At 33.5% G+C, this 17,625-nt stretch overlaps 1 protein-coding gene across 2 annotated transcripts in view; it reads right to left on the bottom strand.

The window, feature by feature from the left end:
• The window catches only part of PGR (progesterone receptor), a 100,010-nt gene that overhangs the window by 2,130 nt on the left and 80,255 nt on the right, over window positions 1-17,625 (bottom strand). For both annotated transcript variants that reach the window (XM_004283346.1, XM_004283347.2), the window contains 3 exons: window positions 16,768-16,912; window positions 15,150-15,280; window positions 1,347-1,504 (listed from right to left, as the gene is read on the bottom strand). In XM_004283346.1, the coding sequence (XP_004283394.1) occupies window positions 1,347-1,504; window positions 15,150-15,280; window positions 16,768-16,912 (434 nt within the window). The remainder of the gene's footprint in view (window positions 1-1,346; window positions 1,505-15,149; window positions 15,281-16,767; window positions 16,913-17,625) is intronic.

Here is a 17,625-nt window from a genome sequence, read left to right on the forward strand (position 1 = left end):
CTGAATCCTGATGATTTGATGTGACTTATTTGTTTTTTCATTGGTATATTTTATGATACCCTCTTTATTCCAGGTATGCTGAAATTTTACAATGTGCCTTGGTTCAGTTGTGCTGTGCCTGTATACTGGGCCCTTACACTCAGAAAACTCATATCCTTCAGTTCTAGCAACTTTTCTTTTATGATTTCTTACATAATTTCCTTGCCTTGATTTTCTCTCTTGTTTCTTCTGGAAATTACTACTAACTGGAGAATGGAACCCCATGGACTAATCCCCTAAATTTGCTATCTCTCTACTTTTTCATATCTTTATCTTTTTTGTTATATTTTTCTGGGTTTTCCTGAGATTTATATTTCCTGAGTTTTATATTTATATTGAATTTTTAATTTCTGCTCTTCTTTAATTATCCAAAAGTGTTTTCTTGCTAAATGTTCCTTTTTAAATGTTTTCTATTCTTGTTTCATGGATGCAACATCATTCTTATTTCTCTGAATATCTTAATTTTTTGAAGCTTTCTTCTATTTTCTGCACTCTTGCTTTTTCCTTTAAGTTACATTTTTTCCTGTTTATTTTGCTCTCTGCCTTACATTTTAGAGGCTTTATCTAAATAGCTAATAATCTTGGCTGTCAGTTCATATTCAGCAGTGAGGCCTCAAATTTGACCTGGTGAGTAGAGGGTTTTTTTATGCTTTGTTGTTATTTTAGTGTGGTTTGTGAACACAGTAGTGATAAAAGCTTGTATGCAATATGTCTCGACTAACCCCATATATCTTATTTTATTTACCCAGTTTTGGTGTCAGGTATTTCTAGGGTTTTTTTCCTCTTGTATAGGGAATGATGCATACATATCTTAAATACTTATCTAATTATTTATTTAAGATAAGTCCTAAAAAGTGGGAATTTGAAAAGCACACAAACTTTAACTACTGCTACATGCTGCCAGATTGTCCATTAGCATTGTTACTGACTTATAACTCCAACCAAAATAGTATGAGAGTCTTATTCTCCACAACCATATCTTTGCTTTTCCTGTATACATAAAATCTTTTCTAGCTTAAGACAAAAACATTTGAGAGCATATTCAGAAAAATATATCACAATTCCTATCAACCATTAAATTACTCTCAAATTATACAAATACTAGTAAAAGGATATGTGGGTGATCTACATTGAAAATGAAAAAAGCATAATATAAATTCTGAGCAGTATGATGCAGGTTTTTAAAATGTAAGTACAAATATAAATTTGAAGAAAACACATGAAGTAAAATTTATATTTCACATTTAAGAAGTTATAGATATAATTCAGAAAATAATCATTAATATTCTAGAAAACAAAATACTTACATCATGCAAGTTATCAAGAAGTTTTGTAAGTTGGTAGAAACGCTGTGAGCTAGGGACAACTCCTTTTTGCCTCAAACCAATTGCCTTGATGAGCTCTCTAATGTAGCTTGATCTCATCTCTTCAAACTGGCTTTGACTTCTTAGTCCTTCCAAAGGAACTTCAAGAAGATAATTACAAGTGGCAGTTATGTTTAAAAAAGATGACACTAGCAGTTTATAATATAAATTTCTGAGCTGTATAATGATTTATTTTGATTTGCAACTCTAGATACAAACATCTTAAATAGGAAAAGTTTTAGAACATGTAAACTTCTAGTTCTTTTGAAGAATATGATAAGAACAACTAGGTAAGTTAAAGAACATTTCAGCTTACCTATTTTAGAGCTATTAGCATTTGCTCAAAAGAGCACCTGACATTATTCTACATTCCTGTCTAAAATACTTAGTTTGATTTAGTTTACAACTACATGTATGCTGGATCTTTTTTGTCTTTGTCTCCTTCCTGCTGATATGAGAGAAAGCCATTGATATTTGAATTTTCTCTTATATTCAGCCACTTGGTTTACTCTATTTTATTTATTCATTTATTTATATTTTTAAATCTAACAGCTTTTGTTTGATTTTTTTTTCGGTATAAGACAATACTATATTCAAATAATAGCTCATTTTCTCTTTTCCAACAGTTGTAGCTCTCATTTCTGCTTCATGGTTCAATGCATTGTTTAAGACTTCCAGAACAATATTAAAAAATAATAGTAATGGTAAATACCCCTGTTTTGTTGCTGATTTTACTGAGAATGCCTCTCATTCCTATTATGATGTTAACTGGTAATTTATATATCTACCTCTGAAATCTTTAATTCATATATCAAAATGTTGGGCACAACTTCCTACTCTTATGACTAGTTCTCTTGTTTTCACTACATAGTCAATTTACCTATTGCTTTTCTCCTAAATCTTTTCGGTCCTTCTGTTGTCACTTGTCTGAGATGTCCTGGTTGATTTCTTTAGCAACTCTATTACCAGAACTCCCAATTTCCTTGTTTTCTTTTACTTTGGTCTCACTTGTCCTACAAACAAATCTTCAAACTGAAGTGAAGTTTCTGACTTTTTCTGCAACTACATCCAGATTGCTGAAAGAAAAATCACATAATCTCTGGATTTATGATCTTGACCCTTAGCAGTATTTCTATAGAGACGTGTACTTCATTTGAGCAAAGCCAACCATATGTGTCCAGCAAAGGGAAATAAATAATCCTTTTTCAAAAACTCCTACTTTATTCCCTCTACCCGAATCAGACCTTGGCTTCCACTTCCCTTGGAAAAAAGACGGCTGCAGATAACAAACTGATAGAAACCAAAAGTTAATTCTTTGGTTTTGAGTTTTCAAGAGCTCACATCCTGAGTATAAAAGGGATTTAGAAAGGTAATCTTGGCAATATGAGATTTTTGCTCCAATTGAAAACTTAACTGTTGTACATACATTTGTATGTATATGCTATGTGTATCTATGATCTTGTCCCTTTACTTCATATGGCAGCTATTTTTTTTTAATTTACCATTTTAACCTTTTATTACTTAAAAAAAAATTTTTTTTTTTTGGCTGCACCATATGGCATGTGGGATCTTAGTTCCATGCCCCCTGCATTGGAAGCTCAGAGTCTTAACCACTGGACCACCAGGGAAATCCCTATAGCAGTTATTTTAAACATCCATAACTCTTTTTACACTTCCCAACCAATCCTCAAATCTCTATCACTCTTAAACATGACTGTAAAATAATTTTTTCTTCTGATTACTGAAGTACTGTCTTTTCATTGGTCTTTAAAGAGTTGGAAAACTAGTAACCCAAAGCCCTCAGTCTATCCATCTAAATGTTTAGGACCAGACTTGAACCAATTATCCTCTTTACAAGAGAAGCGGGCCTAATTCCACACTGCCTCATTCTTTTAGTATCAACACTAACAACATGCTCCTAGGATATGATAATCTAATCACTAGGCTCTCATCCTATGCTCCTGGGATATCTCTGAAAATTATCCTCCTCTCCTACTCTCTTCCCTAGATTTCAGATCTATGATGAACCAGCTCTCCAAAATATTTCTATTTCCTTTGAGCTCTTTACATTAATTCATTATTTCCTTAATTATTACACCCAGCATTACATGATTGGAGAATTTTCTCTCAGATTCTTATTGATTCCACATGTGGGTTTTTAGGATTTCTTGTAAATATATTAGCGGCAAGTGGGAGAGAGTGAGTGAAGGGCAGTTAGCCAGATGCTATTTTAGATAAGAATACTTTAAAAAAAGAATACTTTTTTTTGGTTTAGCTAATTTAAAAATAATGTGTATTCATTGGAAAAATTTTAGAAAATACAGAAAATACATGGAAAATTACAAGTCACCTGAGATCCTACAATCCAATATTTCAGGACATTTCCTAATATTATATTGAGAACATTTACTTATATCATTCAAAATTCTTCAAAAATGAACATTTTAATTCACACATAAAATTTCATATCACAAAAATGTGTAGGACATACAATTTATTTAATTGTTTTATCATTTGACATTTGGAATATTTTACTAATCTAAACAATACTTATGATGAATGTCTTATTTTTTATGGATATATTCTTAGAAGTAGAATTATTAGAGTAAAAGGTATTACCTGTCTTAACACAGATAATATACATTTCTAAACTACTTCTTACTAGTTAACTGTTGTGTGCTTTGTACTGAGTATTTTCATTTTAGGTAATCTTTGCTTTTTATAGAGAAAAATAAAATACCATCTCATTTTCACTTCTCTAATTATTAGTGAGGTTGAACAATTTTCTTAAGCTTTTTAGTGACTTTTTTTCTGTTTTGTATTTGTTTATAGTGATCTAAGCTGTATTTTAAATATTCTTCTCAGTCTGTGGTTTAAAGCCCAGTTTCAAAATATTTAATCAGTTTTGTAACTTTATTAGGGCAAAGAGTACTGCCCAGGCAATCCAAATTTTGCCATGCTCCAGGCAAACACTTTCAATTACTTCAACTATTTCTTTTGATCTTTCCTTCCATAGCTTTAAATAACATCCTTATAGAGCTGATCCTTGAGTTTTTATTTTTAACTTTTGACTTTCCAGTATGGAAAATGGGGCTGTAGCTCTATTTCCATATTCCAGATCTACTATTACCCCCACACCACAAACACACTCACACATGTAGAACTTCTTATTCCTCCTCTTCCTAATATCATTTTCCTAATATTGGTTAGATCAATATTCAGTGTTTACTACTTTAGCTATGCAAAATACTACTACAGTCAAGTCATATAGCATTTACTATGATTTCTTTTCTTTTCTAGTATAATATTTTGTTTTACTGAGAGTAAGTAACCATATTGACGGGTGTGAAGTGGTATCTAATTGTGTTTTTTATTTGTGTTTCTCTAATGACTAGTGATGCTGAGCATTTTAATGGCTGTTTGTAAACCTTCTTTTGAGAAATGTCTATCAAGACCTTTATTTATTTTTAAATTGGTTTATTTTTTTATTGTTGAATTGTAGAGGTTCTTTATTCATCTGCATATTAATACTTTTACCTTAGCAGATATATGATTTTCAATATTTTCACCAATTCAATGGATTGCCTTTTCTTTGTGTTGTGTCCTTTGATAAACAGAGGTTTTAAATTTTGATAAAGTCTATTTATCTTTTTCTTTTGTTGCCTGTGTTTTGGGTGTTATATCCAAGAAATCACTGCAAAATCCAATGTCACAAAACTTTCCCTCTATGTTTTCTTCTAAGGGTTTCATAGTTTTAGCTCTTAGATTTAGTTCTTTGATTTATTTCAAGTTAATTAAAATTTTTGTGGAAATATAGTTGATGTACAATATGTTAATTTCAGGTGTACTACATAATGATTTGACATTTGCATACATTATGAAATGATCACCACAATCAGTATAGAAAACATTTGTCCCCATACAAAGTTATTACTTACAAAGTTATTATATTACTGGCAATATTGCTTATGCTGTATATTACATGCCCTGGCTTATTTATTTTGTAATTGGATGTTTGTACCTCTTAATCCCCTTCACCTATTTTGCTCCCTATCCCCTCCCCTCTGGCAACCACCTATTTGTTCTCAGTATCTATGAGTCTGTTTTCATTTTGTTTTGTTTGTTTTGTTTTTTAGATTCCACATGTGAGATCACATAGTATTTGTCTTTCTCTGAATTATTTCACTTAGCACAATACCCTCTAGATCCATCCATGTTGCTGCAAATGGCAAGATTTCTTCTTTATGGCTAAGTAATATTCCATTATATATTGCCCTATATATATATATATATATATATATATATATATAATTATGGACATATATATATGGACACTTAGATTGCTTCCATATCTTAGCTATTATAAATAGTGCTGCAATGAACAGTGGTATGCATATATCTTTTCAAATTAGTGTTTTTGTTTTCTTCAGGTATATACCCAGAAGTGAAATTGCTGGACCATATGACAGTTCTATTTTTAATTTTTTGAAGAACTTACATACTATTTATCATAGTGGCTGTACCAACTTAAAATCCTACCAATGGTGCACAAGGGTTCCCTGTTCTCCACATTCTCGCCAACATTTGTTATTTGTTGCTTTTTTAATGATAAGCCATTCTGACAGGTGTGAAGTAGTATCTCACTGTGGTTTTGACTTGTATTTCCTTGATGATTAGCGACATTGAGCATCTTTTCATGTATCTGTTGGCCATCTGAGTATCTTCTTTGGAAAAATGTCTCTTCAGGTCCTCTGCCCATTTTTAAATCAGGTTGTTTGTTTTATGATATTGAGTTGTATGAGTTCTTTGTACATTTTGGATACTAACTCCTTATCAAATATAGAATTTGCAAATATCTTCTCCCATTCAGTAAGATACTTTTTCATTTTGCTGAAAGTTTCCTTCACCTTGCAAAGCTCTTTAGTTTGATGTAGTCCCATTTGTTTATTTTTGCTTTTGTTGGCCTTGCCTGAGGAGATAGATCCAAAGAATATTGCTAAGACCAATGTCAAAGAGCATACTGCCAAACATAGGCAATAAAACATACTGTAGGAATTTTATGGTGTCAGTTCTTACATTTAAGTCTTTAAGCTATTTGGAATTTACTTTTGTACATGGTGTGAGAAAGTAGTCCAGTTTAATTCTTTTGCATGTAGCTGTCCACTTTTCTCAACACCATTTATTGAAGAGGCTGTATCTTCATTGTATATTCTTGCCTCCTTTGTCTTAGATTAGTTGATCTTACAAGTATGGGTTTATTTCTAGGATCTCAATTGTGTTTCATTGATCTATGTGTCTGTTTTTGTGCCAGTAGCATAGTGTTTTGATTACTGTAGCTTTGTAGTATAGTTTGAAATCAGGGCTCTTGATAGCTCTAGCTTCATTCTTCTTTTTCAAGATTGCTTTGGCTATTCAGGGTCTTATGTTTTTCCATACAAATTTTACAATTATTTTTTCTAGTTCTGTGGAAAATGTCTGTAGTATTTTGATAGGGTTTGCATTGAATCTACAGATAGCCTTGGGCAGTATGATCATCTTAACAACATTAATTCTTCCAATCCATGAGCATGGTCTATCTTTCCATTTGTTTGTGTCATTTTCAATTTCACCAATGTCTTGCAGTTTTTCGATTACTCGTCTTTTATCTCTTTGGTTAGATTTATTCCTAGGTATTTTATTCTTTTTGATGCAATTATAAATGGAATTGTTTATTAATTTATCCTTCTGATAATTTATTATAAGTGTATGGAAGTGCAACATATTTCTGTATATTAATTTTCTCTCCTACAACTTTACTGAAATCATTTATTAGTTTAAATAGTTTTTGGTAGCATCTTTAGGATTTTCTACATATAGTATCATGTCATCTGCAAACAGCAGCAGTTTTACTTCTTCTTTTTCAATATGGATGGTATTTATTGCTTTTTCTTTTCTGACACTGTGGCTAGAACTTCCAATACTATGTTGAATAAAAGTGATGAAAGTCAGCATCTTTGTCTTGTTCCTGATCTCAGAGAAAATGCTTTCAGGTTTCACCACTGAGTATGACATTGGCTGAGGGTCTGTCATATATGGCCTTTATTATGTTGAGATCTGTTCCCGCCACACCCATTTTGTTAAGAGTTTTTATCATAAATGGATGTTGAATTTTGTCAGAAGCTTTTTCTGCATCTATTGAGATGATCATATGGATTTTATTCTTCAATTTGTTAATTTGCTTCATTATATTGATTGATTTTCAGATACTGAAGCCTCCTTGCATCCCTGGGATAAATACCACCTCATCATGGTGCATTATCCTTTTAATGTATTATTGAATTCAGTTTGCTAATATTTTGCTGAGAGTTTTTGCATCTATGTTCATCATTGGCCTGCAATTTTCTTTTTTTGTGGTATCTTTGTCTGGTTTTGGTATCAGGGTGATGCTGGCCTCATAGAATGCTGGCCTATTTATTTTTTTTAATACTTGATAATGATATGGGTAAAATTTGCCTGTGAAGCCATCTGGTCCTCGACTTTTGTTTGTTGGGAGTTTTTGGATTATTGATTCAATTTCATTAACGGTAATCATTCTGTCCATATTTTCTATTTCTTCCTAATTCACTCTTAGAGACTGTACATTTCTTTTTTGTTTTTAGTTTTTTTTTAATTTATCTTTATTTTTTTATTGGAGAATAGTTGCTTTACAATATTGTGTGTTTATACTGTACAGCAAACTGAATCAGCTGCAGGTATACATATATCCCCACTTTTTGGATTTCCTTCTCATTTAGGTCACCACAGAGCACTGAGTAGAGTTGCCTGTGCTATACAGTAGGTTCTCATTAGTTATCTATTTTACACATAGTATCAATAGTGTACATATGTCAATCCCAGAGATTGCACATTTCTAGCAATGTATCCATTTCTTCTAGGTTGTCCATTTTATTGGCATATTTGTACTAATTGGTACATATTGCACTAACCTCTTACAATCTTTGTATTTCTGTGGTGACAGCTGTAACTTCTTTTTCAATTCTGATTTTATTTTTATGGGCCCTCTTCCTTTTTTTCTTGGTGATTCTGGCTAAAGCTTTATTAATTTTGTTTATCTTTTTAAAGAACCAGCTTTTAGCTTAATTGATCTTTTCTACTGTTTTTTCATCTCTGTTTCATTTATTTCTGTTCTGATCTTTCTTTCTTTTCTTCTACTAAGTTTGGGTTTTGTTTGCTCTTCTTTTTCTAGTTCCTTTAGGTGTAGATTAGATTGTTCATTTGTTTTTTTTTGTTGTTGTTGTTTCTTGAGGTAGGCCTGTATTGCTATAAATTTCCCTCTTGGAACTGCTTTGGCTGTGTCCCATAGATTCCGGAACAATTTTTTTTCCATTTTCATTTGTCTCAGGGTATATTTTTATTTTTTTGCAATTTCTTCAGTGACCATTGGTTGTTTAGAAGCATATTGTTTAGACTCCCTGTAATTTTTTCCAGTTTTTTTCCTTGTAGTTGATTTCTAATCTCATACCATTGTGTTCAGAATAGACACTTAATATGATTTCATTTTTCTTAAATTTATTGAGACTTGTTTTGTGGCCTAGCATGCGATCTATCCTGGACAATGTTTCATGTGGACTTGAAAAGTATGTGTACTCTCCTGTTTTTTTAATGGAATGTTCTGTAGATATCTATTAAGTCCATCTAGTCTAATGTTTCATTTAAGGCCCATGTTTCCTATTGACTTTCTGTCTGGATTTTCTGTACATTGATGTAAGTGGGGTGTTAAAATCCCCTAGTATTATTGTATTACCATCAATTTCTCCCTTTTTGTTTGTTATTATTTGCTTCATGTATTTAGGTGGTATTTTATACCTTTTTAATGTGTGTATCCCTTAACTACTTATTGCATACAGATGATTTTATTACTTTTGTCTTTTAACCGTTTACTAGCTTTACAAGTGGTGATCTACTACCTTTACTGTATGTCTGTCTTTACTGGTAAGAATTTTCCTTTCATAGTTTCATATTTCTAGTTGTGGCCTTTCCTTTCGGCTTAGCAGAGTCTCTTTAACATTTTTTGTCAAGCTGGTTTAGTGGTACTGAACCCTTCTAGTTTTTGCTTGTCTGTGAAATTCTTTTTCTTTCCTTTAAATCTGAATGATATCCTTGCTAGGTAGAGTATTCTTGGTTGTAGGATTTTTCCTTTCATCACTTTGAATGTATCATGCCACTCTCTTCTTGCTTGCAAAGTTTCTGCTGAAAAGTTAGCAGATGGTCTTAAGGAAGTTCCCTTGTACATAACTAGCTGGTTATTTTTCTTGCTGCTTTTAAGATTCTGTCTTTATCTTTAATTTTTGTCATTTTAAGTATCATGTGTCTTGGTGTGGACCTCTTTGGGTCCTTCTTATTTATAGTTTTTTGTGCTTCTTGGATCTGGATGTCTGTTTCCTTCCTCAGGTTAACGAATATTTCCAGCTATTATTTCTTAAGGTCTTGACCCCTTTCTCTCTCTTCTCTCTTTCTGGGACTGTGTAATACAAATGTTAGTATGCTTGATATTGCCCCAGGGGTCTCTTAAACTATCCTCATTTTTTAAAGTTCATTTTTCTTTTTTCTGTTCAGCTTGGGGGATATACACTACTTCATCTTCCAGATCACTGATCCATTCCTCTGTATCATCTAATGTATTCTTTCTTTCTAGTGTATTTTTTATTTCAGTTATAGTATTCTTCAGCTCTGATTGGTTCTTTGTATTTTTTAACTCTTTGTTGGAATTCTCACTGTGTTCATGAACATCTTTACAATCATTACCTTGAACTCTTTTTTTGGGGGGGGAGGGCGGGTAGATTGCTTATCTCCAATACATTTGGTTCTTTTACAGAGATTTTGTTTTGTTTTTCTGTTTGGAACATATTCCTCTTTATTCTCATTTTGCCCAACTCTCTGTGTTTGTTTCTATGTGTTATGTAGGTTGGTTACATTTCCCAATCTTTGAGAACTGGCCTTATGAATGAGACGTTCTAGGGACCCAGCAGTATGTTCCCCTCTGGCCACCAGAGCTATATTCTCTAGTATGTGGACGGTGTGTGCCCTTCTGACTGACAACTGTGGGTGCATTGGTAGGGAGGGCTGGTTCTCTGTGAGTCCCTGCCTCATGTGGTGGCTACAGGCCCACTGGCAGGCAGGACTGGGTCTGGGTGTAGCTGGCAGCCCAGGGTGGCTTGGGGTTGGTACCTGCTTTCTGGAGGGAAGGTAAGCCCCCTGTGCTAATCCAGAGAGAAGATTCCAAAATGATATTTGCCAGCACCTGTGTTATCATGGTAGAATGAGCTCCCCAAAATGGCTACCACCAGCATCTTTGCTCCTAGGGGTAGTCCCAGTTGCCTTCTGCCTTCCTGGGGGGCTCTCCAAGATCAGCAAGTGGGTCCGACCCAGGCTCCTTTCAGACTACTGGCATTACGCTAGGACTTGGGAGTATGTGAGATTTTGCATATGCTCTTTAAAAGCAGCACCTCTGTTTCTTATAGCTTTCCAGCTCTCTCAAATATAAGCCCCGCTGGTTTTCAAAGCTAGATATTCTGGGGGCTCATCTTCTTGGTGCAGGACCCAGGGCTGGGGAGCCTGATATAGGACTCAGACTCCTTGCTTCTTGGAATGGACCTCTACAATTGTGATATTTCTTCTATTTGTGGGTTGCTGACCCAGGGATGTGGGTCCTGACTGTACTATGTTTCCACTTCTCCAACCTGAGTCATTGTGCTTCCTTATTTAAGCTTCCTTATTTATCTCTTTTGTTATGGAAAATCTTTTCTGATAGTCTTCAGGTTGTTCTCATAGATAGGTGCTCTGAAAATAGCTGTAATTTTGGTGTGTCTGTGGGAGGAGGTGATTTCACAGTATTCCTACTCCATTATCTTGGCCACCTCTCTCCAAAATGACAAGTTAATTTTTGTATATAGTGTTAAGGTAAGGGAACAACTTAATTTTTTTTGAATGAAATTTTCCATATACCATTTGCTGAAAAGACTGACTATTCCCTTAATGTTTACATCTTTATTTCTTTTTCTAATGTTTTGCTATTCTCTTTCTAGATTTGGGTGTTGGGCTTCCTTCTGAACTGTGATTTTTCTTTTTTTTTGTTTGTTTTTTTTTTGTTGTTGTTTTTTTTGCTCAACTTTTGAGAGGTTTTTCAACTCTGTCAGCCAATGGCAGTACTCACTTTTAAATTAAATATCTATCTATCTATCTATCTATATATATATATATGGGCTTCCTGGTGGTGCAGTGGTTGGGAGTCCGCCTGCCAATGCAGGGGACACGTGTTCGTGCCCCGGTCCAGGAGGATCCCACATGCTGCGGAGCGGCTAGGCCTGTGAGCCATGGCCGCTGAGCCTGCGCATCTGGAGCCTGTGCTCCGCAGCGGGAGAGGCCACAACGGTGAGAGGCCCGCATAACGCAAAAAAAAAAAAAAATTTTATATATATATATATATATATATATATATATATTTTTTTTTTTAAATTTCCAAGAGCTCTTTTCTTTCTTTGTGTTATTCCTTTTTCATGTATCCAGTCATTGTTTTATGGTTGGAATATGCTCTTTTATCTTTCTAAAGAAGGATGGCTTTTAAATTATTTTGAAGTTTTCATCTCCCTACATGGTTTCTGTTTCCTCCAAGTTTTTTTTTTTTAATTTTGTCTTTGATACCAAACGCCTTCCCCAGATGCCTTGGTTGTTTATTTATATTCAAGAGTGGAAAATTTAGAAGCTGATTGATAGTTCTGTTTGAATGGGTAGTGCTTATTGACTGTGAGCTTTAGTGCAGGGCAATCTGGCTATTTCAAAGAGAAACTCTTGCTATTAGCATATTTAGTTCTTTTTCTTTCCAGCTAAACAAATTCTTTAGAGAAGAATCTTTCATTTTCCTATCTGGAGAATATAAACTTGGATGACGGTGTTCCAGAAGATAGGTGAGTTTGGAGGATGGTGTCTCAACATTTTGTATGTACTTAATTTGTTGACACTATCGAAGCCCTCACCCTCATCAGTGCCTGCAGTTCACCAATCCATCTGCCTTCTGTTATATCCACTTCAGGGAATAAACCTACAATCTCTGCCTTAGTTGCAGAAGAGCAATTGCATGGTTGGATGATATTTGGAAACAAATTTTCAACAGAATTTGGTGTTTTAAATTCTACTTGCATTCTCATTTCAAAAAACAACATCATTGTTGTCACTAATTGCAAAACATGTTAGAGGTTCAGTGATGCAAATCAAGGTGCTTTTTGACTTTTCTTACTTCAGGCTTAGAATCCACCTTCTCAGGTATGCTAAATTAGTTCTACTTGCTGGCTTGCAGAGTTTTATTGCTATTGATTTTTCTTTCATTTTCTTTCCCTTTTATTTTATTTCTTAAAAAAAATCCCTTGACTAATATTTTTATGTAGTTTTATTAGGAACGATGGTAAAAGTGTGTGTTCAAACTGCCATATTTTCCTGGATATCTATTTTAATTTTTAATGGCAAATGGGAGGTTTAAATTCTTATCAAATAATTGAACTTTTTCCTTGCCAACTTTCCTATTGCATTCATTTTTTAAAAGGTATTCCTTATTTGAGATTTCTAAATCATTTATATTCCTTTTAGCTAATTTTTAACAATTAAGGTGCTTATATGTGCCATTTATTTTAGGGTACAATTTGAGCTAAATATCCAAACAAGTCTCCCCCAAATATAAAGCTACTTTTCTCAACAATATTTATTTGTTCCATGCTCAAAGATCTGTGATGTTTCCACTGCAGCATATTAAGTTCTAGTATATACTAGTCTGACTTGACTAATTCAGTGTATGTATTTCTCTTCCACACTCTATTATTTTAGCTTTCTAATTCTCTCTCTGCCCCCAGATTTTTGTAATACTTATCTATTTTTTAAGACTTAAGGATGAATTTTCAATAACTTTGCCAAGTCTCTCCTAAAAAATCTCATTAAAATTTGTGCAAATTTTATCACACAATTATATATAATAACATATATATCTATATTATGTATAGTACTATTCACTAAATATATGATTTTCCCTTTTCTTGAAGTTGCAAGTGGCCAAAAACCTTGCCTTCTATGGTATGTGAGTGGAAGTCATACGTATCTCCCTTCCTTCCCTTACCACTCTCTTTCCTTACCACTGCTCTAGTGATTATGGAAGCATGAGTCAAGATGTAGCCTCCATTTGCCTGGAACACCTGAGTGATGACAATGAGCCTCCCTGTTGATCTGCATTGGAAATATAGTAAGAAGAATAAATACTTAAATTTTTTTTGATAAGCTACTGAGATTTGGGGTTGTTTGGTCCCCAGTATAATGTAGCCTAGCCATAATTACAGAATTATGTTAATGATATCAACCAATTTGGGAGATCTAGAACTATCTATGATATATCTGCTATTGGATTCATTACTGTCAAGAAAAGAATGACAGGCATTAACTGCTGTATTATTACATTTATTCCAGTTGACTCTCTTGGCCAGTCCCATATCAATTCCCTTAACCCCTTTTATGCTTTTTCATCAAATTAGGCTTGCAGGTCTATGCTCCAGATAGGGTTTCCAAGGGTGGGGGATAAGGCTATGGATCCTTAGATCCTGTATTAATCTGTATCTGGGCATAGATTTCATGAGGTAAACTTTCTTCTTAAGGGTTCAGCTTTTCTGCTTTTCCTCTTGATATACTCCCCAGCCCCACCATTCGAGATTTATGCCATTAGAAGGAAGTCTCTGCACAATCATTGATGAGAAACTATTGGCTCACTTTCTACCTAAGGCCTTAGCTTTCTGCGGTTTCCTTTCAAATCACTATGAGTGAAGGAAGGGCCAGTTCAGGCATTCAAAGGCTGAGTCTACCTGTGCATGGAAATGGCACAGAAAAGGGTAAAAGTTAGAAGCAATTAAAAAAAAATTTCCCTCCCAGACCCTTGGAGATCCACTGAAGCAGAGGTGCATGTGTTCTTTGTGTATTAAAGAATCAATGGATATCTACCCATCCTTCTGGTTACCAATGCTGTTCTATAGTACATTTCCTTTTTCTTCAGGGTATGCAACTAGGGTGCATTTTCCAGCCTCTCCTGCAGTTAAGGTGAGCCATAGAATGTGGGTGGCAGACAGTTCAAGGTCTCATCTCTAAACCTTTTCTTATGCAGTGCTCATCTTCTAGTCAGATCCAATGGAGGACTCCAAGGTGATGAAAAGGGTAGAGCCCCTGGATGTAAGGAGCCTGGGTTTTCTTTTCAACCCAGTGGACTGACCGTGAGTAATAAATAAACTGCTATTGTACTATGGTACTGATCTTTGCAGTTATGTGTTATAACCGTTAGCCTATCCTGACATAAAGAGAACAGTTACAAATAAAATTGTGGGTTTTATAGAGTAAATCCTCTGTGAGGTGGGGATGTAGGGAAGCGTAGTTTGTGTTTATGCAATATTAATTAGTTTATAATATCTAATTGGATGGATATGAAAAAGTCAATTAATTATGTTTTACCTAAAAAGGATAGAAACTGGCTTAATTGATGGGCTATTTTAATATTAGGTGATAGGTAAAACCTGAGAAATATGAAGTAATGTTATTATAGTCTATGGATGTTTCTCTTTTGCAGTTATTATCTAAGATTCATAGCTCATGTGTAATCATATGATCATATTGTTGTTTGAAACTTTCCTAATGAATTAAAAATTAAGAAAGTAAATATCTTGTATTAAGTTACTTATGCTCACTCACTTGTATTAAGAAGTAGCAATACTTTCATACAGAGGAACTCTTCTTGGCTAACTTGAAGCTTCACAAACTCCTGTGGGATCTGCCACATGGTAAGGCATAATGAATAGAATGATGATTCCTTCATCCGCTGTCTTGCACCACACACAACACACAAAAGAAAAAGCAACAGGAAAAGAAAAAAAACACAGAGTAGCTTAGCCAGTTTATGTAATGTATCAGAGATTATGAGATTTAGTAATTACCTGACTTATTGAAAATGACTTTTTATAAACAAACTCAATATTTGGAATTTTAAATGTCTTCTAAATTTAGTCACAATACTGGATTTTTGAAGTTAGAAAATTATATTAAATACACATTAACTGAGATTAATGCTGTTTCTCACTTTTATTATCACATTTTAAAAACCTAAACCAAGAAAGGAGAGCAAAGTTGTGGGAGTTGAAAAGAAAAAGTTGTGATGCTGAGGAACACTCAGGAAATACTTTATTTACTGATTTTTTTTCCTGTGAAAAACACAAATAAAATTTTGTGTGCAATCCAATGGGAGAGTGAATTCAATTCACAGAAATTGAATAGTATAGAATAGTTCAGTGCACTCAGTTTAGAGTATCCAGTATAAAATAGTTACACTGTGAACTATTCTAGAGGAAATGTATGGTGATATAGAAAAGACAACATTAACAAGCATTAAATAATTGACAAGACAAACACAAATTCTGAATGTTGAGGAAATTTACTTAAGGCATTTTCTCAACTCTGTACTGTTTTGTAATATTTGTGCTAGTCAAAAAGTGAACAGGAATAGCGGACAAAAAAACTAGATTTTGACTCAGAAGAGCTAAGATTCTTTGGCAAATTATGCAATCTCCTCTGCCTCAGTTTCCTGGACTGTGAAATAAAGGGTGCTGATTCCTTACCAACTTCAAGGGATTGTAGGAAAAAATGGAATAAAATATATGAAAGTTACCTGTAATCTGTAAAGACTTATCCAAATATAAATTATCATGTTATATAATTCTGAGTCAGCATGCACCATTAGGACAGTATAAATATTTTCATGAAAAGATTCTTACTCAGTTTAAGGTTACATGTAGAAAGTTAATTACATTAATTCCAATATAATGAAGCAAATTGAATTCAATATTTATTTTTCAATGTTTTAAATAAATTACCAGTCTAAGTTTTCCTCTAGGAAGAGAGATAATATTTTTACTTTTTGAAGGTAAGTCAATACTTTCATGCAAAAATATTCCTCATTTAATTCATTATCTTCATTACTACCAATGTAAAAATTTTAATTGGATAAACTAAATATTTACTTTTGTCTTTAAGTATATTTCTTGATACATTTTTGAAGTTTAAAAAATTTTGATTTGTGACAACTATTGAAGTAAAAGAAAAAAGCTCCAAATGTCAAATCACTGATAAAATAATACAATTTTATTAATGTTGTCATTTAAAGCTATATCCTGAGGTAGTTCTAAGAAACCTTTCAGGAAAATTCTATTATTTAGGACACTAGATGGTGTGATCATCTGTTGAAATGTAATTTTCAAGATTATCCTACGTATATACTTTTGATAACAATAACAACAAATGTCAAGTTACTACTTACTCATTTAGTATTAGATCAGGTGCAAAATACAGCATCTGTCCACTGACATGCTTATAAGATCTCCATCCTAGTCCAAATACCATTAAGCTCATCCAAGAATACTGGATGAGAGTTATCTGGTCATCAATATGTAAGTTTCGAAAACCTACAAAATAAATTTACATATAAAATGATCACAAAAATCACTTTGTCAAAAACCTTAAAAATAAATAAAAATTTGAAAATAGATGTAAGTAGGGTAATGTAATATAATGTTTTCAATCTCAATATATTTACACAAAAAAGCAGGAAATAATAATAGAGTCCGAAACACTAAAAAGAAGAGGCTCTGGAATTTATTAAAATTAGTCACTGTGATTTAGCATTTCTGGGAATTCACTAATTAAATCAAACATCTATCATTCATTCACGCAACACTCATTTATTGAGAGCCAATTGTGTGCCAGGCACTGTGGTAAAATGTTGCGGTTATGAAGATGAGTAAGACACAACCGTTGCCCTTAAAAGAAGCTTGCAACTCAACAGGAGAGATAAGCACGTAAGTATTGCGATAGAGAAGGTAAGAGGGAATACACCAGGCAATAGGAAGATCAGGAAAATTGCCCCCAAACAGAAATAATGCCTGAACAGATTAGAGCCAGTTGGTTGAGGAATCTTAATTCTTTGGGATTTAAACATAAATTGGTTTTATTTTGTAAAACCACTGCTCTCAATTATGCTACATCTAGTTTTTCTTTAACAATCCTTAATTAAATTTTGGGTAGATTCCATAGTTTTCTGGTCACTTTTGCTTCTGAAACTTAATCCAGTCTCATTTTAAACTCCCATATGGCTTAAGAGGTTTAGAGTCTGTGGGTA

This window comes from Orcinus orca, chromosome 8, assembly GCF_937001465.1.
Source record: "Orcinus orca chromosome 8, mOrcOrc1.1, whole genome shotgun sequence".
Taxonomy (NCBI): Eukaryota; Metazoa; Chordata; class Mammalia; order Artiodactyla; family Delphinidae; genus Orcinus; species Orcinus orca.